The 13,430-nt window shown below is 36.0% G+C and overlaps 1 protein-coding gene across 17 annotated transcripts in view; it reads right to left on the minus strand.

Moving 5' to 3' along the window:
* RAPGEF2 (Rap guanine nucleotide exchange factor 2) overlaps window positions 1–13,430 on the minus strand; it is a 249,878-nt gene that overhangs the window by 10,615 nt on the left and 225,833 nt on the right. For 16 of the 17 annotated variants that reach the window (XM_017525995.2, XM_017525999.2, XM_017525994.2 and 13 more), the window contains 8 exons: window positions 10,649–10,806; window positions 9,766–10,006; window positions 7,338–7,721; window positions 6,175–6,386; window positions 5,961–6,084; window positions 5,304–5,327; window positions 4,035–4,258; window positions 2,383–2,592 (listed from right to left, as the gene is read on the minus strand). In XM_017525995.2, the coding sequence (XP_017381484.1) occupies window positions 2,383–2,592; window positions 4,035–4,258; window positions 5,304–5,327; window positions 5,961–6,084; window positions 6,175–6,386; window positions 7,338–7,721; window positions 9,766–10,006; window positions 10,649–10,806 (1,577 nt within the window). The remainder of the gene's footprint in view (window positions 1–2,382; window positions 2,593–4,034; window positions 4,259–5,303; window positions 5,328–5,960; window positions 6,085–6,174; window positions 6,387–7,337; window positions 7,722–9,765; window positions 10,007–10,648; window positions 10,807–13,430) is intronic. The other variant, XM_017525996.2, reaches the window with a different exon arrangement.

A 13,430-nucleotide genomic window follows, 5' to 3' on the forward strand; every position in this document is an offset into this window, starting at 1 on the left:
AGTTTTGTTTCCTTGGAATGGGATAGCTCTGGGGAAGTGAGAATAAAGGGAGACGAGTACAGGGTCAAGAGCTGGGAAGAGCTAACTAGGAAATTGAATGAAAGGCCCTAAGGGATTCCATGTAGTGAATACTTGATCAAGTAAATAGATGGAGGACGGAAGAGACCATGAAAGTGCCGTGACACAGAAACCATGGAAGAAGGTTTCAGAAGAAGGAAGTTAGCCAGGACCATGTGTAGGATCCAACAGGATAAGAGTGGAGGAAAAATAATTATATATACCAATATAAGATGGTTTCCTTCCTCGAAATTATTTTTCAGAAATGAGGAAGTTACATTAAAATATTTTACAAGGCCTCTCACATTATGAGACACTCTCAATTTTATTTTGAACAACAAAGAGATATTTGGGAAGGCACTACAGCCTGAAACTACCTCAAATTAGTGTTAGTCAATAAAATTTAACAGATTTAATCCTTCATTTCACCTCATGTAAGCAGTTTGATGTTGTCTTAATACAATCTTTTAAAAAAATGTTTAAAGCAGTACTTTGATTACATGTAGAAATCGTATAGACAGGAAACAAAGCTAACTGAATGAGTCGTTTTGATCTGGAAAAAATTTCCAGGCTCAGTATTACACACAGATTCAAAAAGTGCTCTTTCAACCATGTGGATGGATGTGAAGATGTTATGCCTGAGAAAGCTGTGTTAGGTACTTTATAAAAGTGGTCCTAGTGAGGACGAAGACACCAACATTAAAGATGTACAAAGTATATAGAACAAAACTGTTTCATGAACTGGAGTGGGGAGAACACCTGCAGCATCTCTAAATTAGTATTTTATATACTGTGACTTTAAATGTGTATGTTAAACTAAATAAATATAAGACAATGTATAATATTTCATCCACATTTCTAAAGTTAATAAATGGAACTGAAGACATTTTGAGAACTATCGCTTCAGAAACATGGGGGATAGAGCTTTATACTCAGGCACATCTACATTATATTAAATATGGCTAATAGGCTATTTTCAGCTAAAAGAAAGACTGATAATCTTCCATATAAGAAGGTCTGCATAAAGAGGATGCAGAAGTCAGACTGCAGGGGATTCAGGAACGCATACAGATTAACAACATAATCTATACAGAAAAACATAATTCAGTGTGTTTGTAATAAGGGGATCAACACAAACATTTGAAAGGAGAAATGTAGCGAGGAAAGGTGTTCTTTTCTTACTCTCCCCTAATTTCAATAAAGAGGACACTTGCTGATCAGATGGAATGAGGCAAGGATAGAGAGTATGTGAGGGGTCTATCAAATGACTCTCACCCAAGCCATGCAGATGGGCTGTAACTGCAGGGACTTAGCTATAAAAATCTAATTTTGTTTAAGTAAACTCTTTGCCATCTATCTATCTATCTATCTATCTATCTATCTATCTATCTATCTATCAATCAATCAATCAATCAATCACAGAGTCTTGCTCTGTTGCCCAGGCTGGAGTGCAATGGTGCAATCTCAGCCCACTACAATCTCCACCCACCAGGTTCAAGTGATTACTGTGCCTCAGCTTCCCAGGTAACCAAGACTACAGGTATGAGCCATCACACCCAGCTAATTTTTGTATTTTTAGTAGAGACGGGGTTTCGCCATGTTAGGCAAGCTGGTCTCCAACTCCTGGCGTCAAGTGATCCACCTGCCTCAACCTCCTGAAGTGCTGGGATTACAGGCATGAGCCACCATACCTGGCCTGCTATCCCTTTATTTTGAACAATTTATTTTTTATTAATTGTTTCATTCACATATATGTAGAAAAAAAGAAGCTGTACACTTTATGAAAAATTATTGCATTATACCACTTACACAAAGGGGCTAAACTACTAGATATTTTTCTTTTAATAGAAAAGATTGTGTAATTTAGCTCCTTAACATTCAGGAGTTAGTTGTTTAATTTTTCCCCCTAAGTTACAGAATCAGTGAGTCAACAAATAAGAATTTACCTGCAGGCAATTCATTTAACTTAAAAATATTCTGCTTAAATCCAAGCAGTTCATTGGTCATAAGGCAAAACCAGTTTAAATAATGTATATGAACAAAGCATCCTCTGCACTCATCAAAAATTAAATAGACACATAACTTCTCTATTAACACCCCATCATAGCAAATGAGCACAATTAAATGAGATATTACTTATAAAAACAACCCCTTCCATTGGCAAAGTCAGGTTTAACTTGCTGAGAATTCATTTTTTATTAGGAGCTAAAAATTACAGAGAAGCTCAAGCATATTAGACAACTTATCCAAGACAACTATTTTCTCCTAATTTGCAAACCACGACAGTGAATGGCACCAAAAAAAGAAATGAATTTAATCACTTACCAAAAGGTGGGAGATCCTTTACGGGCACTTTCTTCCGGGAAGGATAAAGGGACACAGCGGGAACCTGCAGCCCCTGGTTGATTTTATGTGGTGGTGGTGGCTGCTGCTGGGGCTGTGGCAGGGACTGAACTTTCTGTTGTAACCCTGCCCTTGGAGCTACTGGAGAGGTCTCAGATTTGACAGGCTTTTTGTCACCAGGATTCTTAGGCACTGATAGTTGTTTGGGTTTGAAAACAGAACAAAGAATTTTAGATGCTAGCAGGTATACAGAAGATAACTTTAGAACTATGTGAGCATTTCCTGCAGCTAGAATACTGAAATGCACACCTTTCTTCCTCTTGCCTTTATGAAGCACAGAAATGGATGGGGGCCCCTGGTTACAGAAAATATTAGATACGTGGCAGGACAAAGGTATCTACTTTATGAAATCAGCAATCTCAAGAGATGATTATACTATTAAACACCCCATTAAAAATAAAGAAAAATGTGGTTAGTTCAATATGTAATATGCACGTATATGAAAGATACAAATATGTGATAAAAGCTACAACGGAAAAATCATCAGGCACTATTTTTCTAAAACGGTGTCCAAAATTGTTTGACATATGTGTGCTAAGTTTTTATTTAACAAATGCTGTCAACTGCAATCTATTTACTACCACATTCCTAGAAGGTAGAATTATCTATGCAAGCAAATAGTAGCCAATAATGCTTGAGTATTATACTGAGTATATATTTTGTGATAGATGGCAAACCAATTTAGGACAATTAAATGTTGTATATGTAGTATCTTAATACTCAAAACTCAATGACATATGTATGCTTCCTCTCTTCCACACCTGGAAGCTAAGGATTAGAGAGGTCAAGTAACTTGCCTAAGGCTGCGTTGCTAGTAAGAGGAAACAAACAGGATTTGAACTCAGACCACTCTGACTCCAGAGGACAAGCTCTTCACCATGACACAATGCTTCTATAGTGTCCTGTGTAAATCTAATAATCCAAATCTTCTAAAATCACCTATCTAAATTAAATTCTCTAAAAGGCATCTTCAAATCTGCCCATAAAAGACACAAAGCGTACTGAATGAAAAATATTTTTGTCTTATAAGTCAAGATGTAGATTTAGAAAAAAACTCTCCCATTTATACACTATTCAGATTTTTAAAGGCTACCGTGGTTCACTTTGGAGCAGAATTATTGCTCTATCTAACCGGTAGCTGAATTTGTTGCTGGGTGTTGTCTGGGCTAGTGGTTAAAAGGCAGCGAGCACATCCAATTTTATGCCCCAACTTCCCTCATGTTGCCCATACTTTGGGGGCATCTTTTGAGAACACAAGACATATAAATGGGAATCATATCTACATATGTGTCCCCATGTGTGTACTGGCTGTGTCCGGGTGAAACTAAAGCAATGGTTTAGTTAGTGGACATTGTCATCCTCCACACACTAACCCAGTAGACACAAGGGCCTGGCTGTGCACAGTGCTACTCAGTATTCAATATTAGCATCCAAGGGAAAGACCAGTATATCTCAGGATTGCTAGCTCCCTACCCCTTTGCACTAAGCTTTATTTTGTCACTGCCCATATCACTGCACAGGAAACAAATCTGCATTCTAGCCAAAGTCTGCAGCCACTTTAAGGAAAAACTCACATGTGTTGGTTGCTGGCTCACACTGCAGAGATAATGTCTGGAGACTCTCCTCATCCATTTCTAGCTCCAAATTGGAAAGGTACTGCTTCACTTTTCGAGCCATTTGGGCATCTTCATAAAGCTTTTTGGCATTGAGAAAGGAACTACGACGTACCCGCTTTTTATGACCACCTGTCTGAGCAACATCTAGCACTGTTGCATTTGTACTACCCTGGCTGAGAGACCTGGAAGATGAAAAGGTAGATATGCAGCTCACTCTAGTATAGGAGTACTTTATTTAAAACGTGCCAAGATTATATTAATATTCTATGTTCAAAAGGTCACATGCCTCATTCCAGTGAGTAAACTGTTACACAGGAATATAGGATAATATAGATTTAAAAAATTATTTTAGTTAAAAGAGATGTATACATAAAACATATATAAAAATATATGTTTGGCACCTGTTCAGTTCCAACTAGGAAATTCTACTTTTCACCTCTACTAGGCATTTAAGGCCATTCTCTCACAGATGCCAGAAAGTAATAATTGCATATAAAAGCTCATGCAAGAATACACAGCTATAATCATTAAGATTTACAACATTAAAATTACTTCTCCTAAAGAGGATATTATACACAGATTTAAATAAAACTAGCTACAATGTTCACAATTGCCTTCTAATTCCTTGAGGTGAATGTGGTGAGTTTTTAAAGTAATATGGTCAATCTGTTAATAAAACAATCATGCAAATGTAAACACATATGTATGAAAACTACTGAGCACATGAATTGTTAAGAGTTATTTTTAATAAGGATTGGTTTATATAGAATGAAAACAGTAGTTAGTTGAGCTGTAAAAAATTTGGTTTTAACACCTGGGGGCACCTATGTTATATTAAATATATTTATTTCTCACATATTTGTGAAATACTTTAATTGCACAATTTTTCCTTCTAATGTCCTTCCTCCCCTCCCCCTACTTTGAATTTTCCACATTTCAAGACACACCAATTATATTAAAATAAAAACTAAGAGCTCAGAAATACTGGCCTATAGTTCCCCAGAACAATCATCAATCATTTCACAGCTCTCATGGATCATGACTTCAAAAGCAAAGGCCCAACAAATTAAACATGAAGTCAGTTTGCCATCTGAAATTCTGCTAGAGCAAGAGCGTTAAGGAAAAAAATGCAAAAATGCAAAGCATCAGAAAATACAACAGGTAAGGAAACAATGCAATGAGCAGAATAAGAACTGTGTGTGGGTATGCAAGGTCTCCACCACTTACCCCAAACTCCGCCATTTCTTCTTCCTGTAAGTGAGAGCCATGGAGATTGAAGCATGGGTGTAGAAAGAGAGACAGAAAGATCACAAGCTCAGAAAGAAAGGACTAGACTTCTGAATAAGCAGTTCTAGAAGCCCACAAACATTAAACTGCATAATTATCTCACACATACAACTTTACTAGAAGTATTTTTCTGGCTTAAAAGACAAATACATTTAATTCTTTTGTTCTAGAATTAAGATTGACTTTTCTTCCTTTCACTGAATTAATGATTTTTTACTACACTGATAGCTAAATCTGTTGTGTGGATATTGAGACAAGACTATTTGGGTTATTTACATATTTTAGTTCATACGACTAGTTATGAGTTTTAGCTCTCTAAGTCGGTGTTCTGAAAAACAAGAAACATATAATTGAGACTATTAAACTGAAAATGTCTGAAGGACAAACTGTTTTTACTGAAAGCCAAAAGTACACTTTATACAGAATAAGACATTTATTCCAAATTAGAGCTCACAGGTGATTCTCAGCACATGCTACAATAATTTCTGCCATACTTCAAATATAAATACTCAACTTTAAAAAAAAAATCATTTATTGGGAAACTCTAAATTTAACCTTCTCTACTCTCACGCATGCCACTGAAGATGACATACTCACCGAGTCCTGAACATGAGGGCAGGGTCCATGTTCACTGAAGCCATTCGGCCAACGTGACGAATTTCTTTCGCAATCATCCTTAGCTTCTCAAAATTGACCAGCCCATCTACTTTTGAGTCATTTCCTGAAATTGACACAGGAGAAAAAGGAAATCACATGGCATTTATTCTGTGCTTCTCCAAGCGAAGAAGGAAACTCTGTGCCTTATGTTTACCTTCGTGAAGGAAGGTGAGATCCTTCTTGATAACTGGAAATAGTGGGATTATGGGAGGTTGTAAGTTTTGACTATTGAGAACATTGCGATATTTTGCCATGTTTCTGGAAGGATCAAACAGGTCTTGGAGATCTTGAAATAGTTTTTCATATTTATTGGGAAGTTTCTCCCAGGTCGTTCGCAGTCTTGCCACTGGTGCCAGGTTTAGGCCACTGAGAGGGGAAAAAGAAACATGGTATAACAACTAAAGTGAAACAGAGTAAACTAGTGTACAGATTATTTACTGACACAAAACACCTCTGTGTTTATGCTTTATATGCATAACAATTTACAGAAGGCTGCATAAGAAACTGTTTATGACAATTCGGGGGAATGAGATGGCACAGGGAAGTAGGGTCAGGGTCAGGCCAAGGTGTTTTACTCTTCTCTTCCCTACAGGCACATCTCATCTTTTTACTATAAGCAAAGCCACCAGAATATAAGTACTGATGTTCTGTTTCCATACATAGCAGTATGTACACATAGCAGTACTTAGCCCATGCCAGCCATTTGATAAACACACTGGGTAAATATCCTCCAGTAATAAAACAAAAGCTATGATAGTAATGAGAGTATGACTACCAGACAGAGAAGATTACTAATTTAATAATCACCCTCAACATCAATATAACTAATTGTTGCCATTTTTTTTCCTTCTAGCCTCAATCTAAGCTTTAGAAAGGGAAGAAATTTAACATTTTCTGGGCATCTGCTTTGTGCTATTTGCTGGTCCACATGCATTATATCATTAATCTTGTTGAGAACTCTTTGGGGTATTGTTAGTTCCACCAAAAAATAAACTGATGTTGAGAAAAGTTCAAACAAACTTTAAAAAAAAAAAGTGGGGGATATAGATTTTCTGAGCTCCAAATCAGAATTTCAGATGCTATCAAAATGATTCCTGCTTAATGGCTTCTTCAAATCTCTTCAGCTTGGCACAGCTGTTTTTTTAATATGAGAGATTTTAAATTAAGGATTAAGGTTAGGATTCAGAGAAAAAGAATTGTCCCTTATGAGTCAACTAAAACCTACTGCATTTATACTAATTATATGATGTTCCTGGACTGATATATATTTTAAATCTGTGAACTCAATTGAATCTTAAGAAAAGTATGCTCTCTTACCTAATGATTGCAAACATTGAGTTAAAATTCTTGCATTCCCTACAGTGCAGTGCTATCTTGATGAAATGCTTAATGATCTTCATCCTCTTCAGCTGGTTTGTTTCTCTCAGAATTTCAGATGCTACCCAAAATGTTTCCTGGTTAATGACTTCTTCAAATCTCTTCAGGTTGGCACAGCTGGTTTTTGATCTGAGTTTAAATAAATCATCTATATATTCAGTAGGTTCAATGTTTCGAAAGAGTTCAAAATTTCGCATAGAGAGCTGTGTGGCAACTTCCACAGTGCTGAGCTGAAGGAGGGAAATTTGACTCTCTCTCAACAACTCCTGAGCATCTTCATCTGAACAAAGAGTTTCTGTTTCCATATTGTTTTTCAGATAATACCTATAAAAAACAAACATACCGGAGTCAAAGCCTAAGCAGCAATCTCATGATATTCCTTGAAAGAATAATGCTACTTTTTGCAGAAAGTTTGAGAGAACACTAATTTGAATGATGGAAGAATTCTTTTCAACCAAGACAGAGAGTGCAGCTGCTGTCTCAGTTACCAGGTCACAGAACTGTCTATCCAGAAGCAGGCGTAAGAAACAAACAAATCACATGGAATTTCACTTTTACCAGTTGGACTTTCTTTTTCTCCTTTCTTTTCCTGTTTTCTGAAGTGCTTTACCCTTTTTGCTAAAAATAACAGAAAATCGCCACATTTTTAGTTTAAAAAGGATTTAGACCCTAAGGCAGGAAGCAGAAAAGATTAGATGCAGGTAGGCAATCACTCTTATTTTCCCAATAATCTGATTATTGGTGGGCCCAAATGGTAACAATCCAGGCTTACTTATTTATTCAAATACCTAAGAAACCCTAAACTACTTTTCTCTATTTGATCCTATGAGTAAAACAATCCTACAACTGAGTAACTTTAAAAAATCTGGGTTTTCTCAAAAACGCTACAGGTAAGTGGATGGTAAGTATTATACTTATTTGTCAGAATAGGAAACAAGAACCTAAAGATTAATGACTAGTTAATGCCAGAGCAAAAATGAGAACACATAGGGCTCTGGTGCCTTCTCCTTTTAGGCAATTTGTTGAAAACAGCATTAAGATGTTTGTCTCGTGTGCGTGCGTGCGTGCGTGTGTGTGTGTGTGTGTGTGTGTGGTGTTTTTTGTTTTTGGTTTTTTTTTTTTTAGACACATGATTTTTTCTGTGAAATTCCACAAATGAAAACACAGAATGAGCACAGTAGGGGCCCTGCTAAATGGCTTTTGTACATTTCACCAAGGCAAACACCTATGACAGAAAATATATACTTTGTGCCCTTGATTTTCACAGATTTAACATTCTCCATTTTGATTACTCATGAAGCCCATGACATACCCATCTATAATTTTCTTCAATAATTTATGTGAATCATGAATCTATAGCTCAGTGGAGATGTGTAGAACTCCATCACTGTTCCAGATATATCAATGTGCATTGAAATGATAACTGGAAAAAACAGAGCAATTAAAACTATTTCCTAGCGTTTGAAAGTAAAAGTGAAGAGGAATAAGAAAGATATAGTTGATGGAAAGAAAATAAAAGTTTTGAATGAATTATATCCTGGTTTAACCCTGTAATATGAAAAAGTCAAATACAGTGAAACACCCTAAGTTAAGAAAAATAGAATACGATTTATGGAACTGCTTAATTTTCAGTGTAGAAAACAACTATTTTCTTTTTCAACTTTCACTTATTGTGACATGAAGATAAAGTTACATTCACCTAACAATGAAAGTATCATTGAAGAGAATTATAAAATCAGATATAACATTTTCTTGCAAGTAACGTATGATATAAGCACTTATGCAGCAAAGGACTAAGCTCTGTAGCAACTAAAGTTTGATTTCAGAGTTAAGAAGTGTATTTCATAGCATAATGTACATATAAAAGGCAGTACTGGACAACCATACTGTCATACATGTCTCTGCCTAAACTATGGAAGCTCCTAGAAAAGTTGGGTATGCAGGAGCAAATGACACTAGAATATGATTAGAAAATGTGTTTGTGAATGTACGTATCCAAGTAAAGGGCTTAATACTGTGACTTTAAACCCACGCTGTGACTTTACATCAAGCTTACTCTACCCTTCCAAACCAGGACCCTAAGGCAAGCATGAGAAGTTCCAGCATGGATTTTGGCAGTCATTAACAACCTTCAGGTCACAGTGCCCTTGAACAAGTTCCTAAGAGAGCGTTGTTAGGGTCAGTAGTTGACTGTGTGCATTTACTTTCATTCAATAATTCTTGGTGAAAGGAAAAAAAACAACAACTATTTTTAAATCTGCAGAGGCATTTACTCATTTAAAAAACACTTTGAAATTGCTCCTCTCTTAAACTTTGATGTGGGTTTGAAGAGGGGATAAAGAAATCCAGTAAGGCAGATAATATATACCTTCCACTCAGTTGTATTCTATCAGCAAGTTTGGAAAGCTGATCTGGAAGTCTTCTTTGTTTGATTACTCCCTCAGGTGTGACAGAGACCTCACATAGCGAATACTGATCTGGGGTGGCAGTAACAGCAAACTCCCTGATAGCCTGAATGACCACTTCCTTTGCTGTAGTGTCCTTACTGATCATGATGTAGCGGCTTTGCTGATCAGCCTTAAAAACTCTTAGCACTTGATCTGGTAAGTCTGGTAGAAAGAAAAGTCACACATAAGTAGAAAGAATTTTAATATATGGCAATGCAATTAAGCAAAGTAATGGGGAAAAAGCTCCCTAGAGAAGGCAATGCTGAACTTTTACCTCTACCTTACTCTAGATCTTCCTCAAAGAATCAGTCAACCTAAATGCTGTTTTGCTGCAAGAACACACCTTTCCCTAAAGATAAAAGGTTGATCTACAGACAGCTGCAAGCACATCAGTACACAACAGTAGCACACAAGACTGTCATGCTGGATTCAAAGACAGAAAATTTAAATCCAGAGTTAATCTTTATTATATTGAAAAATCCATTAAGTTGAACTAAAATATGCCTCTTCACTTATTTGATATGATTTAGTAATTATGGCATGGGATGTGTTATCTTCATTTTATGAAAGAAGAAACAAGTTCAGAGAGATAATTTGCCTACGGCCATATAAAAATAGTCTGCTGGATATAAAGAGAACTTCCAACACCTGGTTTCAAGAATCTTGAAATTTAAGGTTCTTCCTTACTCAGCATCTAATATAATCCATGCCAAATGAAAAGATATATATATATATAACATGAGCATTATGTTAGAAATAAAAAGATAACTGTAAGAAAACAAAAGAAGTGTTGGTGGTACTCACCAGGAGTAGTACTGAAGTCTAAAATGCGATGATGTGACTGCAATAAATCAGGATTACTGGATGATAAGGTTCCACTGACAGGCAATGCAGTTGGGATGTGCTTTGTCTGCCTTAGCCCTACTATGCTGTCATCTTGAGATTGGCCAATCCCAATATCACTGAACAAAAGGAAAATTAGAAAATTATCATCAAGTTAAAAAGATGTAAGTCATCACTATATAATAGACACAGACCAAAAATCATATTCTTTTTTTTTTTTTTTCAGCTAATGTAAAAGCATGAATAAATTTGGTTGAAAACTGCAAAAACAACTACTACTTAAGTGTATCCAACTCATTTTGCTATTTTTGTTTGGCTTTGCTTTTTTTTTTTTTTTAGATACAGCATCTTGATTTGTTACTTAGGCTGGTTGTGAAATGCTTGGCCTCAAGTGATCCTCCCACCGCAGCCTCCCAAAGTGCTAGGATTACAGGCATGAGTCACAGCATCCAGTTTCATTTTGCTGTTTCTTAAGTGTATTGCATGTTTCTTTAAAACCTATGGTTTTTTAAGTAGATATGCCATAATAATTATTAGTAGTTTCTCAGTGTAGAAATATATTTAAAAAATATATATATATAAGCTCTAGTTTCTGATGGAAATGGATTTAAGAAAATGCACATTAAAAAGAATGCATTTATCTCACTCAGCTGATAGTTCTGCATCAGAATGATAAATTATTTTATAATCTGACCTTCAATACTTGAAGAAATTGAGTAAAAGGAAAAGAGGAGGAAAAAAATCCAAAGTGTCCTAATTTTATTCTCCAGTGTTTCAGAGAAAAAAATGAGATCACCATGGAGTCAAATGTAAGGAGGCTCTGACACAGACATTATTTCTTAATTATACAGAGCATAAAAAAGCAGTGGTGCATGGTGACATTTCCTAGCATCAAAGAAAAGGCAACAGAAATCCAATGACTCACTTTTAATTCTCTGACCAAAATTTCTAGCTACATATTTAAGTTCCCAGAGAAATACTGGTTATTACTGACAGCAACAAACTTGTTTCCATTTATAAAAAGCCTGTTACTGTGAACTCTTTAAACATGATTTAACAATATGAAAAAACTATTTCTAGACTTGACGGGTCAAGTGTTTCCAAAACAAAACATCAAATAAAGCAATAAGCTTACACACACAGAAAAAACTGGGTCACAAGAAAATGGTTATAGCTCTGACTAGTTTCTATAAACACCTTGAAATAAGAGGAAAATTATTACAATTAGAAGATAAACTAACATGTCATAAATAAAATGAAGACATTTAGCATTTATTAGGCTTTTCACACATTAGGGCTTGATCCTAATAACTACCATTTTTAATGGCTATGCCAAAATAGCCACATTTCTTCCATTTACATTTTTTTTTGAAAATGGAAATTATAGAGGTAAACAGGGCAAAAACTTGTTTTGAAGACAAAAATTAAAATTAGAGACAATTTCACATTATATGAAAAAAACACTAGCATGCGTTTTGTTTATAGCAGCACAATTCACAATTGCAGATGTGGAAGCAACCTAAGTGCCTATTAACTAATGAGGGGATAAAGAAAATGTGTTATAGCTACACTGTGGAATATTATTCAGCCACGAAAAGGAAGAAAATAATGTCTTTTGCAGCAATTTGGATGGAGCTGGAGGTCAGTATTCTAAGTGAAGTAACAGTGGAAAACCAAAATCCCTATGTTCTCACTTACAAGTGGGATCTAAAGCTATGGGTAAGCAAAGGCATCCACAGTGATATAACAGAATTTGGAGACTCAGAAGGGGAAGGGTGAGGTTGGGGCTAGAGATTTTAAAAAGCTACACATTAGGTACAACGTATACTACTAGTGTGATGGGTACACTAAAATCTCAGAATTCACCGCCACTGTATAATTCATCTACGTAACAAAAAATCACTTGTACCCCAAAGCTATTGAAATAAAAATTTAAAAAATTAAAGACAATTTCAGTATCAATTCTTCCAAATTCACAGGTCTGGGACAAAGCTAAATTTCTATTTAAGCAGCTAACAGGCATACATATAAAAGTATTTATGTTCTGTAAAAGATGAAAACTTTCACGCCAGTGGAATTTTATTTTCAACCATATAAAGCAGTCTCTGCCAAATGGTCTCTGCTATGTAATACATGATACGAGACCATTATTATGGGCTCTGGACAAAGCATAGTTGACTGAGCCACTCTAGCACAAAACGCTACAAGTATCAGCATCTTGCAGGCACACCCAAGCCTTTAAGAAATTTTTCGCTGCCACACTTTAACACCTTACATGATGAACTGCCTTTCTACTCTCAGTTTCTTCATTACTTGCCTACATCTCTGTCATCCACAGACATTCGGACGCTCTTGAATTGAAACTGTTTTATATCCAAGACTAATTCAGAAATCTCCCTTTCTGGGCACACCCTCTAATGATTCCACCTCTCCAACACTTTCCCCGTTACTGAAATTGTCTTTTGATCTTCACTGGTTTTACAGTGTGCTGACTTATTCCTTCTTGTCTCTGGGTTCATTAATCTTTTTCTACTTACTTGGCAACCAAATGTGAATTCTGGGAGGTCATGCCCAACCCTCTCCTTCCTCTCTCTGCACATCACTCGGTTGTGCCTACCTTGCCAATTTGCCCTTATCCAGCATCTTAGCTTCTCTAAGGCTAATAATGTTTGAGGAAAAAACTCAACAGTATACTCTCCCTAGACTTCTCTAACTAGTTTAGTAGCTTTGCTAAAAAAAAAAA

The sequence above is a fragment of the Cebus imitator genome, unplaced genomic scaffold, assembly GCF_001604975.1.
Source record: "Cebus imitator isolate Cc_AM_T3 unplaced genomic scaffold, Cebus_imitator-1.0 Scaffold40, whole genome shotgun sequence".
NCBI lineage: Eukaryota > Metazoa > Chordata > Mammalia > Primates > Cebidae > Cebus > Cebus imitator.